The sequence below is a fragment of the Cicer arietinum genome, chromosome 6, assembly GCF_000331145.2.
Source record: "Cicer arietinum cultivar CDC Frontier isolate Library 1 chromosome 6, Cicar.CDCFrontier_v2.0, whole genome shotgun sequence".
Taxonomy (NCBI): Eukaryota; Viridiplantae; Streptophyta; class Magnoliopsida; order Fabales; family Fabaceae; genus Cicer; species Cicer arietinum.
In genome coordinates, this window is record NC_021165.2 from 18,449,919 (window position 1) to 18,466,022 (window position 16,104).

General features: G+C 26.6%; 1 protein-coding gene across 1 annotated transcript; it reads left to right on the forward strand.

Annotated features, from left to right (window-relative positions):
• Nucleotides 1-1,576: 1,576 nt before the first annotated feature.
• UGT708B1 (UDP-glycosyltransferase 708D1) lies at nucleotides 1,577-3,353 on the forward strand. Its single transcript, XM_004505323.4, has one exon. The coding sequence runs from the start codon at nucleotides 1,679-1,681 to the stop codon at nucleotides 3,074-3,076; it is 1,398 nt and encodes a 465-aa protein (XP_004505380.1). The 5' UTR covers nucleotides 1,577-1,678; the 3' UTR covers nucleotides 3,077-3,353.
• The last annotated feature ends 12,751 nt before the right edge of the window (nucleotides 3,354-16,104 follow it).

A 16,104-nucleotide genomic window follows, 5' to 3' on the forward strand; every position in this document is an offset into this window, starting at 1 on the left:
GAGTGATAATTTTTAAGCTAGCGCATTAGTAGAGCTTAAAAATCATATTAATTCATTTTTTTATTAAGAAATTTTATATTTTTTAAAGGATATTTTACATTGTTCACAATGAACCAATTTGTTTAATATTTTAAAAAATAATTATAATATGTTTTTAAAAATAAAATATCAAATGATTGGAATAAAAAATTATTTTGACATGTTCTTCACAAAAATTATTTTTTAATAATATTTAAAAAAATTATTTTTATCATGTTAAAATATCTAAATATGAATATTGAAATTATTAAATATTAAAATTAAATTATTTTAATTGAAAACCAATGAATTTAACATAATTTTTACTATTTTTAAATAAATTATTATTAAATTATTTTAAAAAATTTAAATTCAAAATCATTTTTTTGATAGTCTTAAACAAATGAACTTAATATACACATTAAAAATTATTTAAATTAAATTTTGAATAATATATATATAAATAAAATATAATACATTTATAAAGATTAAGTGTATATTTAATGATAAAATATATTTAATATATTGTATCAGAATAATCGGTTCTATAACATGCACTTATTATTGACTGCTTGGTTGGTGATATACAGAGTGAGGGACCAATATCTGTTGCAAATAAACGATCTGGGTAGTAGTTATAGGGAACGGAAACACCGACTGGGTGTGTTAGTGCAACACGACTCAACACATTATCAGGTTTAAAGTAAAACTATTTAAAGTGATTTTTTAAAAATTAATAAATAAATTATTAATATTTATTTAATATTTATCAATAAATATAACATTTTTAAATATATTTTCTTTATATTTTTCAAAAAATTAAATAAAATATTTTAACTATTTTACAAAAACGTCAAAATCTAATATAGAATATTTTATCAGATTTACATAAGTTAAAAATGTCAATATTAAATTTATATAAAATTTTATCATTTTCAGTTTTCAAAATATTAGAATACAGGTTCTTAGTTCTTATTGTTAAGTAAATTTTTTTTTTTTTAACGAAATCTAAAGATGTAATCAAATTATTAAAACTGAAAACTAAAAATAAAATCAAAGCAAGAGATAGAGAAATATGGTCAAACAAAAAATACAATTAGTTTATCGCGTTGATATAAATTCGATGATACAAAAATTTTAATAATATTTTAAGAGACTTATTTTAATAAAAAATAATGTCTTTCATATCATAAGATATTATTTAGTGAAAAACGATGTCCTAGATATCAAAAAATATTTGTACATTCTCATAGTATCATAGTTACATCATTTTATGATTTTAATTAGTCAGTAGTATAATTGATACAAATATTAATTTAAATAATAATTATGACAAAAATTAAAATTTTGATAGAGGCTATGTAAATATTTTGGAGGTCTTTTTCTTTTTCCTGCGAGATTTAAAGATATTTTATAATCTATTATTAGATCAATGTTTTGTATAAAAATAAAAAGTATTTTTTGCCTAACATAAAAGCAAGGTGGTTAGGTGTCTCTCTTCGGCATGGTTAGGTGTTTCTCGAGTCATATTTTTATCTAATATAAATTTTCTATTATAAAATTAATTTATAGTTTTATGACACATTTATTTAAATAAGTAATCTCTCTCAATGAATCCCAAGTCCCAACATCAAACTAGGAAGAAGCATTTTTGATAGCAATGTCTGATGAAGCTGTTCATGTTGCCATGTTTCCAAGCGCAGGCATGGGACATCTAACACCATTCCTAAGATTAGCAGCATTGCTTCTCAACAACCATTGCAAAGTCACTCTCATCAACCCTCTCCCCACTGTCTCTCACGCTGAATCAAACCTCCTCTCTCACTTCCACTCTTCTTTCCCTCACCTCAACATTCTCCCATTTCATCTTCCACTACCATCTTCTTCTCCTCCTTCAAACTCCATTGACCCTTTTTTCTTCAGAGTCCAAACTCTTCGTGACTCCATACACCTTCTACCTCCTCTGCTATCTTCACTCTCACCACCCCTCTCTGCTTTCATCTCTGATATCATGCTCATTTCCCCTCTCCTTTCAATCACTCTAAAACTTTCTATCCCTAACTACACTTTGTTCACTTCTTCAGCTTCCATGTTTTCCTTCTTCTCTCATTTCCCTACCCTTTCTCAATCCTTATCTTCACAACCAATATCTGATTCTGATGCTGTTGCTGTTGAGGTTCCTGGTATTCCATTTTCACCTTTACCATATTCCTCTATCCCACCATTTCTTATCTTCCCTACCACAATTAGAAACTTTATAATGGAAGATAGTCCTAACCTCACAAACTTAGATGGTGTTTTTGCCAACACCTTTGAAGCACTTGAATCTTATTCACTAGAAACTCTTAATAGTGGAAAAGTTGTCAAAAATTTGCCTCCTGTTTATGCTGTTGGCCCTTTTGTTTCTTTTGAGTTTGAGAAGGAAAGTCAACAGACAGCGTTGACCAAATGGCTTGATGGTCAACCTATTGGATCTGTGGTGTATGTTTGTTTTGGAAGCAGGACTGCTTTGGGAAGAGACCAAATGAGAGAGATTGGAAATGGGTTAATAAGAAGTGGATATAAATTTTTGTGGGTTGTGAAAGATAAAATTGTTGACAAAGAAGAAGAAATTGGGTTAGATGAAATTTTAGGGGTTGATTTAGTGGAAAAAATGAAGGAAAAGGGGTTGGTGATTAAGGAATGGGTGGATCAAAGTGAGATTCTTGGTCATAAAAGTGTGGGAGGGTTTGTGAGTCATTGTGGATGGAACTCATTGGTTGAGGCAGTTTGGAACGGTGTGCCGATATTGGCTTGGCCACAACATGGAGATCAGAAGATAAATGCAAAGTTGGTTGAGATTGGTGGGTGGGGGATTTGGAACAAGAATTGGGGTTGGAGTGGGGAACTTGTTGTGAAAGGGGAGGAAATTGGAGATGCTATTCAAGAGATGATGGAGAATAAATTGTTGAAACTTAAAGCAATGCATCTTAAAGAGGAAGGAAGGAAAGCTACGAGTGTTGGTGGGGATTGTGAGGTTACCATTCAGAAGCTTATTGAAAAGTGGAAAAATAATTAATGTCAACAATGTTTGAGGTGCTTAGTTTAACTTTTGCCATTTGATCTTGTACTACATACTGTAGTTCATAACATTTAAGGTAATTTTGTTGGTCCTCTTTTAATGTCTTAGAGATTTATGTTTCTTATGGAATTAATGTTTACCTGCACTAAACATTGGTTATTCCATCTGCTTTGATAAGGGACCAGATATAATAATCAAAATAATAATGTTGCCTTTTTGTAATGTTTTTCTCATTCTTTCATCTTATACAACATGGAGCTGAACCAATTAGCAAGTCAAACACAGTTATTTCTCATAATAGTTGGCACTAGCTCTCTGCATATGTATAGTTAAGATGAATAAATACTTGTAGTATTCACTCTAGTTCATCTTGCCTGTAAGTTGAAGTAATCTCATCAAATTTCTTAATCTCATCAAATTTCTTAATCTCATCAAATTTCTTAATCTCTACAGTCTTAGTTTGTAAAACAATGAAATCATAAAAATTTCATATTAAAGGTTCTAGAAGTTATAGTGAAAGAACTCAAAACACAAGCTTAGCCGTTTGATTCAAGGAGTCGTAGCTAAAGAAGCATTATTATGTCTCTGATTCAAAGGATTGTGGATTCTACTTTGCTATCCCTAAGAATCAATGATAATTCATCATGGTGTAATTCATCAAACAACACTTAACTCAACTGTCAAGAATCTGAGCGGAAAATTTTTGTCCTTGTTAAGGTGAGTCATACTATCCGTGGAACCCCTCCCAAGTCCCAAGAGAATGCTGAGATTACAATGATTCAATTATATATTTCTACCCCTAGCCCAAATGAACATATTGTTAGGGTTAGAAAATACAATTACATATAACAACAATAATTGACAGAAAATTAAATATTAGTCAAATATGAAAAACTTCTCACAAAATGAGAGAATAAAAACTTGTCCATTAAAACTTTCATTATAATAACTAAAATAATTAATAGGTACATCAAAATTTTTCTAATAAGACTAGTAACATCAATCAATAATAGCCATTACTAAATGATGGAAATCAAACATAAATAACGTTCTCCTAAAGTGAGTATTTCAAAGTAATTATGAGAGAATGTAAAATTACTATTGTATATTAAAAGAACAAATTCAACTATAGAAATAATATTCTAAAATTGTAGATCAAACATAAAAGTTTGTTACAAAACCATTACCACCGAAAATAAACTTTTTCTTACTATCTCTATGTGTGTTTTCTTTAGCTTCCTTCGCTGCATCTCTATTTTCAAATGTACTGCACTATTTTTTTCTTTCTTTTTCAATTTAGAGATTTCAAATCCTTTTATTTTTTTCTCTACATGGGTCAAACTCAATTAAAACACATTCTTTTTCTCTACATTAGGTGTAACATCAATGTACCTTCTGGAATTTGATTTTTTTTATCAGCTTTATCAAAATCTTCAATAGTCTGGCCTTCAAAAAATATCACATCTCGGCTTCTGATAAATTTTTTGGCAATCGAGTCCTACAATCTATAACCAAATTCTTTACCACCATAACCAACGAACACACACTATTTGGATTTACTATTAAGCTTGGATCTCTCATCTCTTGGAATATAAACAAAACATCTGCAACCAAACATTTTCAAATGACGATAAGAGACATGTTTCCCTATTCACACTCTATTTGGAATATCACCATCAAGTGGAATATATGGAGAAATATTGATCAAATCCATTGCAATTTTCATTGTTTCATCCCAAAAGGATTTCGATAATTTTGTATGAGAGAACATACATCTTATTATATCATTAATCATACAATTTGTTATTTCTGCAACACCATTATGTTGATGTGTCTTTGAAACTATTTTCGCAAGTCCAATTCCATGTTCTCTACAATACTCTTCAAACGAACATTTGTATTCACCACCAATATCTTATCAGACACATTTCAATTCATTTTCCTTTTCTTTTTCAACACTTGCATGAAAATGCTTGAAGACTCCAAGTACTGGTTTTTAGATTTCAAAGAAAAGCCTACACTTTTCTGGAGTGGTCGTCAATAAAAATAACAAATTATGAAACATCACCAAGAGATTTATGATCCATCATATAAACATTAGTGTGAACTAAATCAAGAATATTTTGCTTTCTATGAGGACCAGTATTATAAAAAGATACTCTATGTTGTTTTCCTGCAAATCAGTGAGTGCATGTTTTTAGAGGCGTACCTTTCATAAGAAGAAAACTTTTCTTCGCAAGTATGTTGAGTCATTTCTCACTCTAGTGACCAAGGCGCATATGCATAAATCAAAAGAGGCATCTTTAATTGCATTCATTTCTTCTTGACTTGCTACGACTTTCAAAGTTGCCGCGTATATGGAAGTGTCTAGATTGATTTCTCCATGTGACTTTGTAACTAGTACTTCTGACTCATCATCTAATTTGTCGTTGTCAACTAATTCACTTTATTCTGAAAAATGCGTATATGCTTTGTCATTGAATTCTCATCTTTGTATTTTATATTCACGAGCTTTTAAATCAAGAATGCTTTATTTTGCACATTTTTTCGTTCATACAACTCTTTTAATTTCTCGCATATTTTATTTGCATCTATTTCAGTTTCAACATGTGGATATACACTCAGATCCAACCACTGTTTGATCAAGGTCACTTCCTTTCTATTCATCTTCTTCCAGATTTATTTTTAGATTTAGCAGTGTCACCCTCAATATGATCATTTATTTTCCTCCTCCATTTAAATGGACAAACCAAATCAACCGAGCTTTAGATACCACTTTGTTGAAAAAAAAAATGATAATTATCTCAATAATGCAAAATATTTTTCCTCCTCGTGCAAATAAATGGTCAAAAAGAAAATACAGTTCCATATAGCAACAATAATTGATATAAAATTAAATATCAGACAAACAGAATTTTTAACGAGGAAAACTTCCTTCTAAATGAGAAAATAAAAAACACGGGATCTTGTTTAGTAAAACTTCCACTATATAATAATTAATGAGTACACTAGAGTCTTCCTAGTAACACTAGAGAACATCAATCAACAATAGCCATATAAAAACCAAACAAATAACAAACAACCTTCCACTAAGGTGTGTATTTCAAAGTAATTCTGAGATAAGGTAAACTAATAATACTATATATTAAATAAATAAAAAAACAAATTCGATAGTAGAAATAATATATTAAAATTATAGACCAATCATACGAAGTTTGCTACAAATCCATTTCCACCTAAACAAGCTTTTTCTTCCTCTCCCTGTTTTCTTTAGCTTCCTTGGTATCCATGTTTTCAAATGTACGACACTGTTTTTACTTTTTTTGTTTCTTTTTTCAATTTAGGGATGTCAAATCCTTTTTTTTTTTCTCTCTATACGAGTCTAGTCCAATTCAAACACATATTCCTTCTTCTTTTTTCTTTCTTTCTTTAGTAATAATAATAATAAAGTTGGTGGGTTCTATTGGAAGAGTGAACCCACTTTAACACATATGAGCTAGGATTTGAGCTGTGGTGAGTGGTTGCTCTGAAATGTGTGTATTAGACATGGCAAAACGGTATCAAGGAACAACATATATAAACACTGCTACGGTGGTGCTGGATTCTGCACATGACAAATAGGAAGACACTTACAGAGATTTTGGTTGCATTAGTGAAATGGAGTGACATTCACAAGATAACTCTTCACTTTAATCTCATTTCAACTAAGAAGGTGGCAACGCATCATCGGAACACAACAAGGTTGTGGTGGCGAAAAAAGAAAGAAAATAACTTGTAGAACAAAGTATGATATGATATAATTCAAACATTATCCAAACAAATCCTTCCCAGTTTAGCTTTTAGATTCATGATTTCCCTTTGGACAAAGTATGCTGCAAATGGTGTCCGGTATTTTACATTCGGTATTCAAAATGATGTTGTAGCCATTACGAATGGATATCCAGCTAGTATATTTATTGGAAGAATTTTCGCAGCACCCGACGTAGTTTGGAGTCCCACATCGGCGTAAACAAAATAACGAGGAGAAGATAAGATATAAAATGAACGTGACTGAAAAGCATTAAATTCTTACTTGGTTGGGGTCAATTGGTGACCTAGGAAGCTCAAGAGTTAGGGTGGTGGCCTCCATTGCCAGTGCCTAAGGTGGTGATACATATTAATTGATATAATTGAAAAAGAGAAATGTTATTTAAACACAATTTTAAATACAAACACAACTACGGTATACGTATACACATTTATACATATTTATATTCTCTCTCTTCATTGATTAACAATAAAATCAAATTAAACACCACAATCTCTTTCTTTTCTCTCTTTTCTCTATAGTCTTTTTCATCTTCATCCATCTTTTTCCTCTTTCATTCTCTCTTTTTTCTCTCTCTTTCTTTTAGATGAATCAGTTAATTTTTGTGTTGACCTAGATTTTATTTTTCATTTGTATTTTTTTACACATTGCTCTCCAAATCTACACTTCTTAGATTTTTATTTTATTATTTAAAATAGATTTTTATTTTATTTTAGTTCTTCTGATATTTTCTTAACGGTTTACTTTTGTTGTTTTTGGCTCATACACGGTTTTCTGGGTTTTTTTGTTTCATTTTCTGGTTAATAGTGTAAACATTATTGGTTAATAAAGTATAATAAGTGGTTAATGCATTATTTTCGTCTAAAAGTTAGAGTTGTGAATTGTTAGTCCATATTAAGTTTAGTCCATGTTTCTTAAAGCCATTAACCAAATTTATTTTGTTTGATTAGAATGATCAAACTTTCTGTTCAAATTCATTAACCAAGTTGTGTAAGGAATTAACCATATTATTTTAAGTCATTAACCAAGTTTATATTTTGTTTGATTAGAATGTCAAAGTTACTTCATAAAGTTTTTGATTAAAATAAGTAAATAAAATGAAAAATGAGGAATTATGAAAGAAAAGAAAGATGAATCTGCGAAGTTTATTTTTATAGAGGAAGAAAAAAAAAGTAAAAAAAGAGAGATAAAAAAGGGGAAAATAAAAAGAGGGGGAAATTAAATAAAGAGAGAGATTGTGTAGAAAATATAAAAGAGGAAAATTAAATGAAGAGAGATTATGTGGGAGCCACATGTATTTGTGTTTGTATTTGTGTTTAAAATTGTGTTCAAATATCATTGCTCAAATTGTATATAATATGACGACACTCATTAATGTGTAACCATAAAATGGAAACTTTTCTATAAAAAGAAAATTGAAACTGAAATTAAAATCTATAATGGAATTTATTTGGTATAGAGAATACATAATATTAGTTCTTTGCTCCGAAATTAGTGGTGATAGACGGTTGAGGAGAATAGTTGTCCTTTGTTACAAGTTCAGCGTCAAGGAGAGTGTATTTACACACATATCGACTATTAAATAAGAATTTGAGAGAAGTTTTAGGATTAGAATATGTTTATCTTTGTAACTTTGGAGTCCTTTTTAGTTAGGCCTTAATTTGTAGAATGTTTAAGTTATGATCATCCGAGGAAGAATTCATTATCTTTGGATTATTGTCTTATGTTGGACATGTGTCCTCCTAAATAGAAAATTATCAGAGTCATTTGGTGGCTGTAATTACAATGTAATTGACATCAAGTAGTGAATTATCATGTTCTTTATTATTGGATTTTCTTTGTCTATCTAGTGTTTTTGATTGGAGGCTCTGACAAGCTATGATGGATAGTGACCTTGAATTTTTTTTTCTTAATGACGATTTACTCTAGTTTCAAGAAGTCATGTGATGATGTTTGACTCGAATTGATCCAAAATTATCCATCTTTATTGGGTGTGGACTAGAGTACCCTGAGTCCGACTCAGAATATAATTATTTAATTTAGTTAAAAGAAAAAACTAAAATATAACATATTATTATTGAAAAGTAAATTGTTTAAAGGAAAATCATAAAAACCATCAAGCCAAAAAGAGTTCTTGCCATATAAATAGACAATAGTAAAATTCAAAATTCAAACATTTAAAACTCAAAATCTCAGTTATATTTTGATAATAGATGGAATGAGAAAAAATTCAGATAAGAGATGATACACAATATGTGGTTGAGACCAAATTGATAATTTATTTTATTAAAAATTGAAAGTGTTAACTTGTTGGAGTATAATTTAGAAACAAGGGGTGCGGATAGAAACCTCCTGAATCATATTATATAGGCAGCAGTCACTCTAATTTGTTAATTTTTGGCTCAAGCCTAATAGTTACATAATTTTAGAATAAATAATCGAGTTATTTAAAGGATCTTATTTTACACTCTCACATCTAAATCTGCCACCTCCTCAATTTGAAAATACAATTTTATCTTGTATAAAACCTTCAACTTTTTTAATTTCTCATTTTTTTTACTCATTTTTCTAAAATATTCAAAAGTTTTCAAAGTTTCGAAATGACAATTTCCAGAATTTTCGAAATAGAAAATTTCAGAATTTTCGAAACTTTCAAACAATTCAAAACATTCGAAATAAGAAAATTTCAAAACTTTTCGTATTTGAAAACTTTCGAAATTTTCAAATTTTCGAAATGTAATCTTTATTTCGAAAATTTCAAGATTTGAAAATTTTTCAAAATTTTTGAAATGTAATCCTTATTTCGAAAATTTAAAACTTCCAAAAATTTCAAAAATTTAAAACTTCTGAAATTATCAATTTTAAAACTTATTATAAATAGTTAAAAAGGTAAGATTGTATTTTCAGAGTGATAGATTTAGGTGTAAGGATACTGGTATAATCTTCATTTATTTAATTCAATAATGAAATGGTAGGTGTATTGTATCAATCTAGTCATTTATATTATGAACATTTTAAATGTGTCAAAAACAAGTTACTAACAATCTAAAATCATCTGTAGATTTACAAAATAATAATCAAATTTGTTTCTCTATAAATTGGTTATCAAAATCTCACTAACATTATTCACTTGATTTCATCAACCATCGAAGACACACGAATTTAGTCAACATTATATAGTTTTAATAATCATTTTATAATATTATTAATGTAAAAAAATTTAAGTTGATACAGACCTCTAATTTCAGAGACCAACTAGATTATTTACTTCATAGTTTTATATCTTAAAAATCTTAACTACTCATAATAAAATTTAATATTTAATTATCAAGATTGGAAGATCTAGAATTAAAAACAGAAACATAATATAAAAATAAAATAAAAAATAAAAATTAAAAAATAAAAATTAAAAAAAAAAAACACTACAATTATGTTGGATGAATCTAACGTTGAGAACCTTAATTGAGAACCTTAATTTTTGATTACTTTTTGAAAGGGTGACCAAAATTGAGAACCTTAATTTCTATTATCCCCCTCTAATATTCAAACAAAAACTTGTTAGTACAGATATACTGTTTTAGTCCCAACAATACATACGCTGCTACAAAATCATTTCTCAGCTTCATGAATTACATGTCAAAAGTTTCAAACTTTCATTCTCATCCACATCTCAGATCCAACATACAACTATAGAACGCATAACATATAACTCAGCTCGTGATCACCGAATCGGTTCTAAAATGACCAAATATTGCGATCTGTATACAAGAAGAATGAAGCTAGCAAGTGAGAAAAAAAAAATGAGAAGAAGGTGCAAGCTCACGTCCTTGCGAGTTGGAGAACAACACAAACAAATTCAAAGTGACGTCTTGATTTTCTCCCTTCAAGGTGAAAAGGTTGTGAGAAGAGGGAGAGAAATGGGGTGAAGATGTGAAAAGGGATACAATAGAAATTAGGGTTATCAATTTTTGTCACCCTTTTACAAAATAATCAAGATCTTTCATTTCTAATTTATTTTTTGTTTTTCATTAAAAAAAGTTTAACAATGTTAGAATTTTTTTAATAGAAATTGGACGGAAGAACCATTTTAAAATAAATCTCTATTTGCATGGAATGAATAAAAAAAAAACTCACGAGAATCAATAGAAAAAATGTTATAATTGTAAGGATTAAATACATATTTAAACATTAACTTTATATATTATTTGTCAAATGCTAACATAGATAGAACAATCAAATAATAATACTAAACCAAATCGAACAATACAAATTCCAAATCACTAAAATTAAAAAGAATGAATCTGCAAACACACTCGCTACACCTAGTGTAATAGCATAAAGCGGCAAATTATCTATGAGTATGACAAAATTGAAGTGTGCATAATATATTCATATCTCTATATCTATAACGTTAATGACACTAACGCTATTAATTGAATCTGTCTGGATCGAAGTTAATTTATCAATCTGAGTTAAACCAAATGTCGCATCAAGCGCGAAATCAATATAATGTCACACCAAAAAGTCATTTGATATCTACAAATTGTAATAGAGAAACACGAAACTCATTTGAGTCCACTTTAAAACCTTTGAATCGATTACCTTCCACAAAAGCATTAAAAAAAACATTCAAGCCTTCAGTAGCTATTAGAAACAAGAACGGAGATAAGGGGTCACCTTATCTCAATCCCCTACGCATAGCAAACTCTTCTGTAAGACTCTCATTCATGACTTCTTATCTATATTATTGTAACTAAAATACTTTTATTTTTTATAATTTATTTTATATATTATAAAATAAATAATTTAATTATAATAATTTTAATAAATAATATTTTAAATTAAATAATTTATTAAGTATAATTTTAAACATTTTAATTTTTAAAATAATTCATATTTTAAAGTAAATAGTTTATTTATTTACTTTAATTTAAAATAAATAAAGTAGATAAATAAATAAAAATATATATTAGATAAATTTTAAATTACTAAATTTAAAATAATTTAAACATTAATTTATAACAATTATTTTTAACTAAGAATGTCCTTTTATGTTATTTTACATTTTAAACTAATTGAACCGCTAATTTTATCAAATACTTCAATTAGTTTATCAACTACAAGTTATCCGCTATAAGTTAATTTTAACAAATAGAGTCATGATAGCTTATCAATTATAGATGATAGTTGTTAAAATAATTGAAATGTCTCAAAAAAATATTAGTAATTCAATTAGTTTAAAATGTAAAATGACCCAAAAAGAAATTTTTAATTAAAAATAAATTCTATAAATTAATGCATAAATTATTTTAAAAGTAGGAATTTAAAACTCATTTTTTTATTGATTTAGAATTTATCAATCTAATATATTTTTTATTTTTTATCAATTTATTTAATTTAAATTAAAATAAATTAATTATTTACTTTAAATATTAATAATTTAAAATTGTAATATATTTAAAAATTATTTTAAATTGTAATAAATAAATTATTTTAAATTTTTAAAATTATTTATTTTGAATTATAAAAGTTAAAAAAAGATTTTGGTTATAATAATAAAAATAAATTTTAAAGAAAAAATAATAAATTAAAAACTATAAACTCATTAACTTTAATCTCGTGTTTTATCTTATCATATAGAGTCAAATATCATCTGAACTAATATATAACTATCAATAAATTTAATAAATAATATCATAAACTTTTTATTTTAGAAATATTTTTTTTATTAAAAAAAATTATTTTGAAGCCTAGAACTTTTGCGGCTTTGTCCTTCTGCTAGCCCTGTTTAATAAAAGCTTTGAAATATTATATTATTTAATATTTCTTTTAGATTAGTACGTCAATGTATATTAAAATGGGAATACACATGCAACTTGCAATTTGCAATCTTCCGTAGGAAACTTTAAAACGGAATATGATGTGAAACACTATTTAGTTTCAATTTGACCTCTATTCTTTTATTAAAAAAATCATAATAATTCTTGAATTTGATCATTCTTAATCAATTGCAGAGAATAAATTTACTGATATTAAAGGATTAATATAAATATAATATTTTCAATTTCATGAAAAATGTCTTAATATTAACTATTTTAGAAATTAAATTGATATTATACTTAAGTCTTAACTCAATTAAATAAATAATAATGTTATATTAGATATCATGTCTCAATTTCAAATATGATATTTTGCAATCGCAACTGCATGAACTTTTATAGTATTTAGTATCTCATCTAAATACTTAAAAAAAAAATGATGGTATTTATTATCTTTTCTATGGATCCACAAAAATAATAGATATCATTGTACATTTTAAATGACTAAAGTAGTAATAATTCCTTCAAATGAAGTTCGGATTTCCTCATATATTTAAGAGTCCTTTTATGAAGAAAAAAATGTATTTAATATTTTAATTATTAAATATTTCTCACTTTCTCTCTCGTTAATAGACTCTCACATATTTGAGAAGACTCAATCTTATAGATTAAATTAATAATTAAATGAGAATTTGATATATTTATTGAGTTAGAATATCTCTTGTAAGTGTATTTAGTAAGTTGTTTTTTCTTATTTAAAAAACATGTTTCTTTGGTACTAATACAGTAAATAATATTATTTTGAGAATTTATTGTTTTTTATAAGATTTTGTTTGAATTTTTAATTATATTAATTGTTTTATATTAACATACACTTAATTTATTTGCACTTTTTTAATCAATAATAAATATTTTAATTAAAACTTTAGTTAGCTCTCTCTCTTCAAAGATAAATTTATTATAATTTTTAATAAATTTAATATTATTATTTGAATCTTAAATATCTCTCTTCTTTACATATAAAATATGATTTTTACTGCTAGACTGTTAAAAAAATATTCAACGGCAATGTGTAAAAACACCTAGAAAATAACTAAAGTCATTTTTCACTTCTATCATAAAAGTTTTCTTAAATTGAATGTTGTTGTTAGTTTGTAAGGTGTGTTTTATAAGCAAAAAATTAAAGTGTAAAAATGACATTTTAAAATTGACATCATAAAAACATCACTATCGTTTATAACACCTTAATAAATATTAGTTAAATTTTATTTTTTAATCATTTATGTTTGAACCAATTCTCGGGTAGTCCTTTAAGTGGCACTATGTTTGCAATGTTAGTCTTTAGGTTATTGTGTCCTTTCAAAAATGTTATATTTCATTAGTTTCATTGAAAAAAATTCACAAGGTCGTTACAATGTTGATGTGTGCATAACGGTGTTGTTGTAACAAATTATAAAAGTAAACGATTCTCATATTAGTTTTTTAAGTTTTGGAAAAATAAACATGTCCTCTATGTTTAAATTAACTTTCGCTTAGGCCTAATCTTCATATTTTATTTTCATCATCTTCCTCTTTCACTCCATCTTTAAAAAATCTAAAACCCAAAATTTGTAATTCCAATAGAAAAATTCAAAACTTCGTCCATATAAATTAGAGAAAAAACAAAACAAGAAATATATCATTCAAACAAGAATTAAAAATGAGTTGTTATTAAGAAAGAGAAATACACCGTAAATTCTCTAAAAATAAATGAGTTGTTCAAACATCTCAGACCTAGATCAAACATAAAAGATAAAAGTACAATTTAGCTTAAATTTTGTATAGAATTCTATAGTGTTTGTAGTCTCAGTTTGAAAAGTATTTGGACATTTAGGAGTAGTAATTTCAATATTATTTATTGCATACTTAAATATTCATATAAGTCGTACTGAGTTATTAAAATAAATCGATAAATAAAAAAATATAATTGTTATGATTGTGACTCAATTAAAAATTATTAAAATATCTTTAAATTTGAACCATAAAATATTACAAATAAAAATATTTATTAACTTAAATATTCTTAGACAATTAATGCACCTCTTTATGTGCTTAATTGGTATTTGTAAAAAAATAAAGTATTTGATTACATTATATTTAATTCAATTCCCAAATGTTTGATTCAATTTTTAGATGTAAGAACAACTCATTCTTTTTTTGAAACAACCAAAAATATATATCTTAAATAAAAGAGTTCTGGAATAAGATGTGACAAAACTCAAAACAAAGCTATAGTTTTACATTACATCTCAAACCTAACAAAGTGAACACGAATGATTGTCTGCCCCAAAAGATTACAACCAACAAAATTGTAAAAATTTAAAAAGATAAACAACATAAAGGATGTGACCATTATTGAATAAAGTCATATGCAAATCCTTATCCTTTTCATTTTAGCCAACACCAACTACGTATTTTAATTTGTTCATTTTTTTAGTGAATTTGTGGTGAATTTTTCTTTATTTACAACAATTTATTTTTAATTCTTGTTGGATTGGCAAATTTCTTGTTTTAATTTTCTTTAATTCACATGGTAAATGTTTTGAGTTTTCTATTGGGATTATAAATTTTGGGTTTTAGCTAAGTTATTTAAAGATAGAGTCAAAGAGAAAGATGGTGAAGATAAAGAGGCAAATTAAGAAGATTAAGCTTGAGAGAAAACATGTTTAAACTTAGAGGGTCAAAAATACATTTTTTCAAAACTGCCAATACGAGAATCGTTTACTTTTATAATTTGTCACGTTAGCACCGATATTTTTAGAAATGAATAATATGATAAAGGTTAATGTTGCAGATAGAGTGTCACTTAAATGATCTAGTTGGAAAAAAACATTAAAAAAATTTATCTAAAAAGTAGTTCATACATAAAGGACTAAAAGTGCAATTTAACTTAAATGTTAATATAAAATATATATATATATATATAAAAATATATATATATATATATATATAACAAATCTAGGAAAACTAGGCCAAAACCCAAATAAATAAACAAAAGGACAAACAACAAACAACTACAACCTCGATAAAAAATTTATCACAAAAATCAAAAAAGATAAAATCATAATGAAAAAAAAAAGCAGTTCATAGCAGCAAAATAACTTCTCAAATCTAAAGCAATTAGAGAAAACAAAAATTAAATGTTTCCAAAACATATCAATAAAATCTATAGTTGGAAGGACAAAGTTTAGTTCTAAAGAAATCAATGCTAATAAAGAAATAGATAGTATTTGCACCAAATAAAACCTAGCAGCGAAAGTAAAACTTGCAAGTTTAAGTTTCTAAAGTGTAGAAAGAAAAAAAAAACTTATTTTACAATAAAAAAATTAAAGCTTATACATATGCATATGCACTCATTA

What these genes read in the sequence shown, in the direction of transcription:
- UGT708B1 (XM_004505323.4), top strand. Translation starts at nt 1,679, where the DNA reads ATGTCTGATGAAGCTGTTCATGTTGCCATGTTTCCAAGCGCAGGCATG.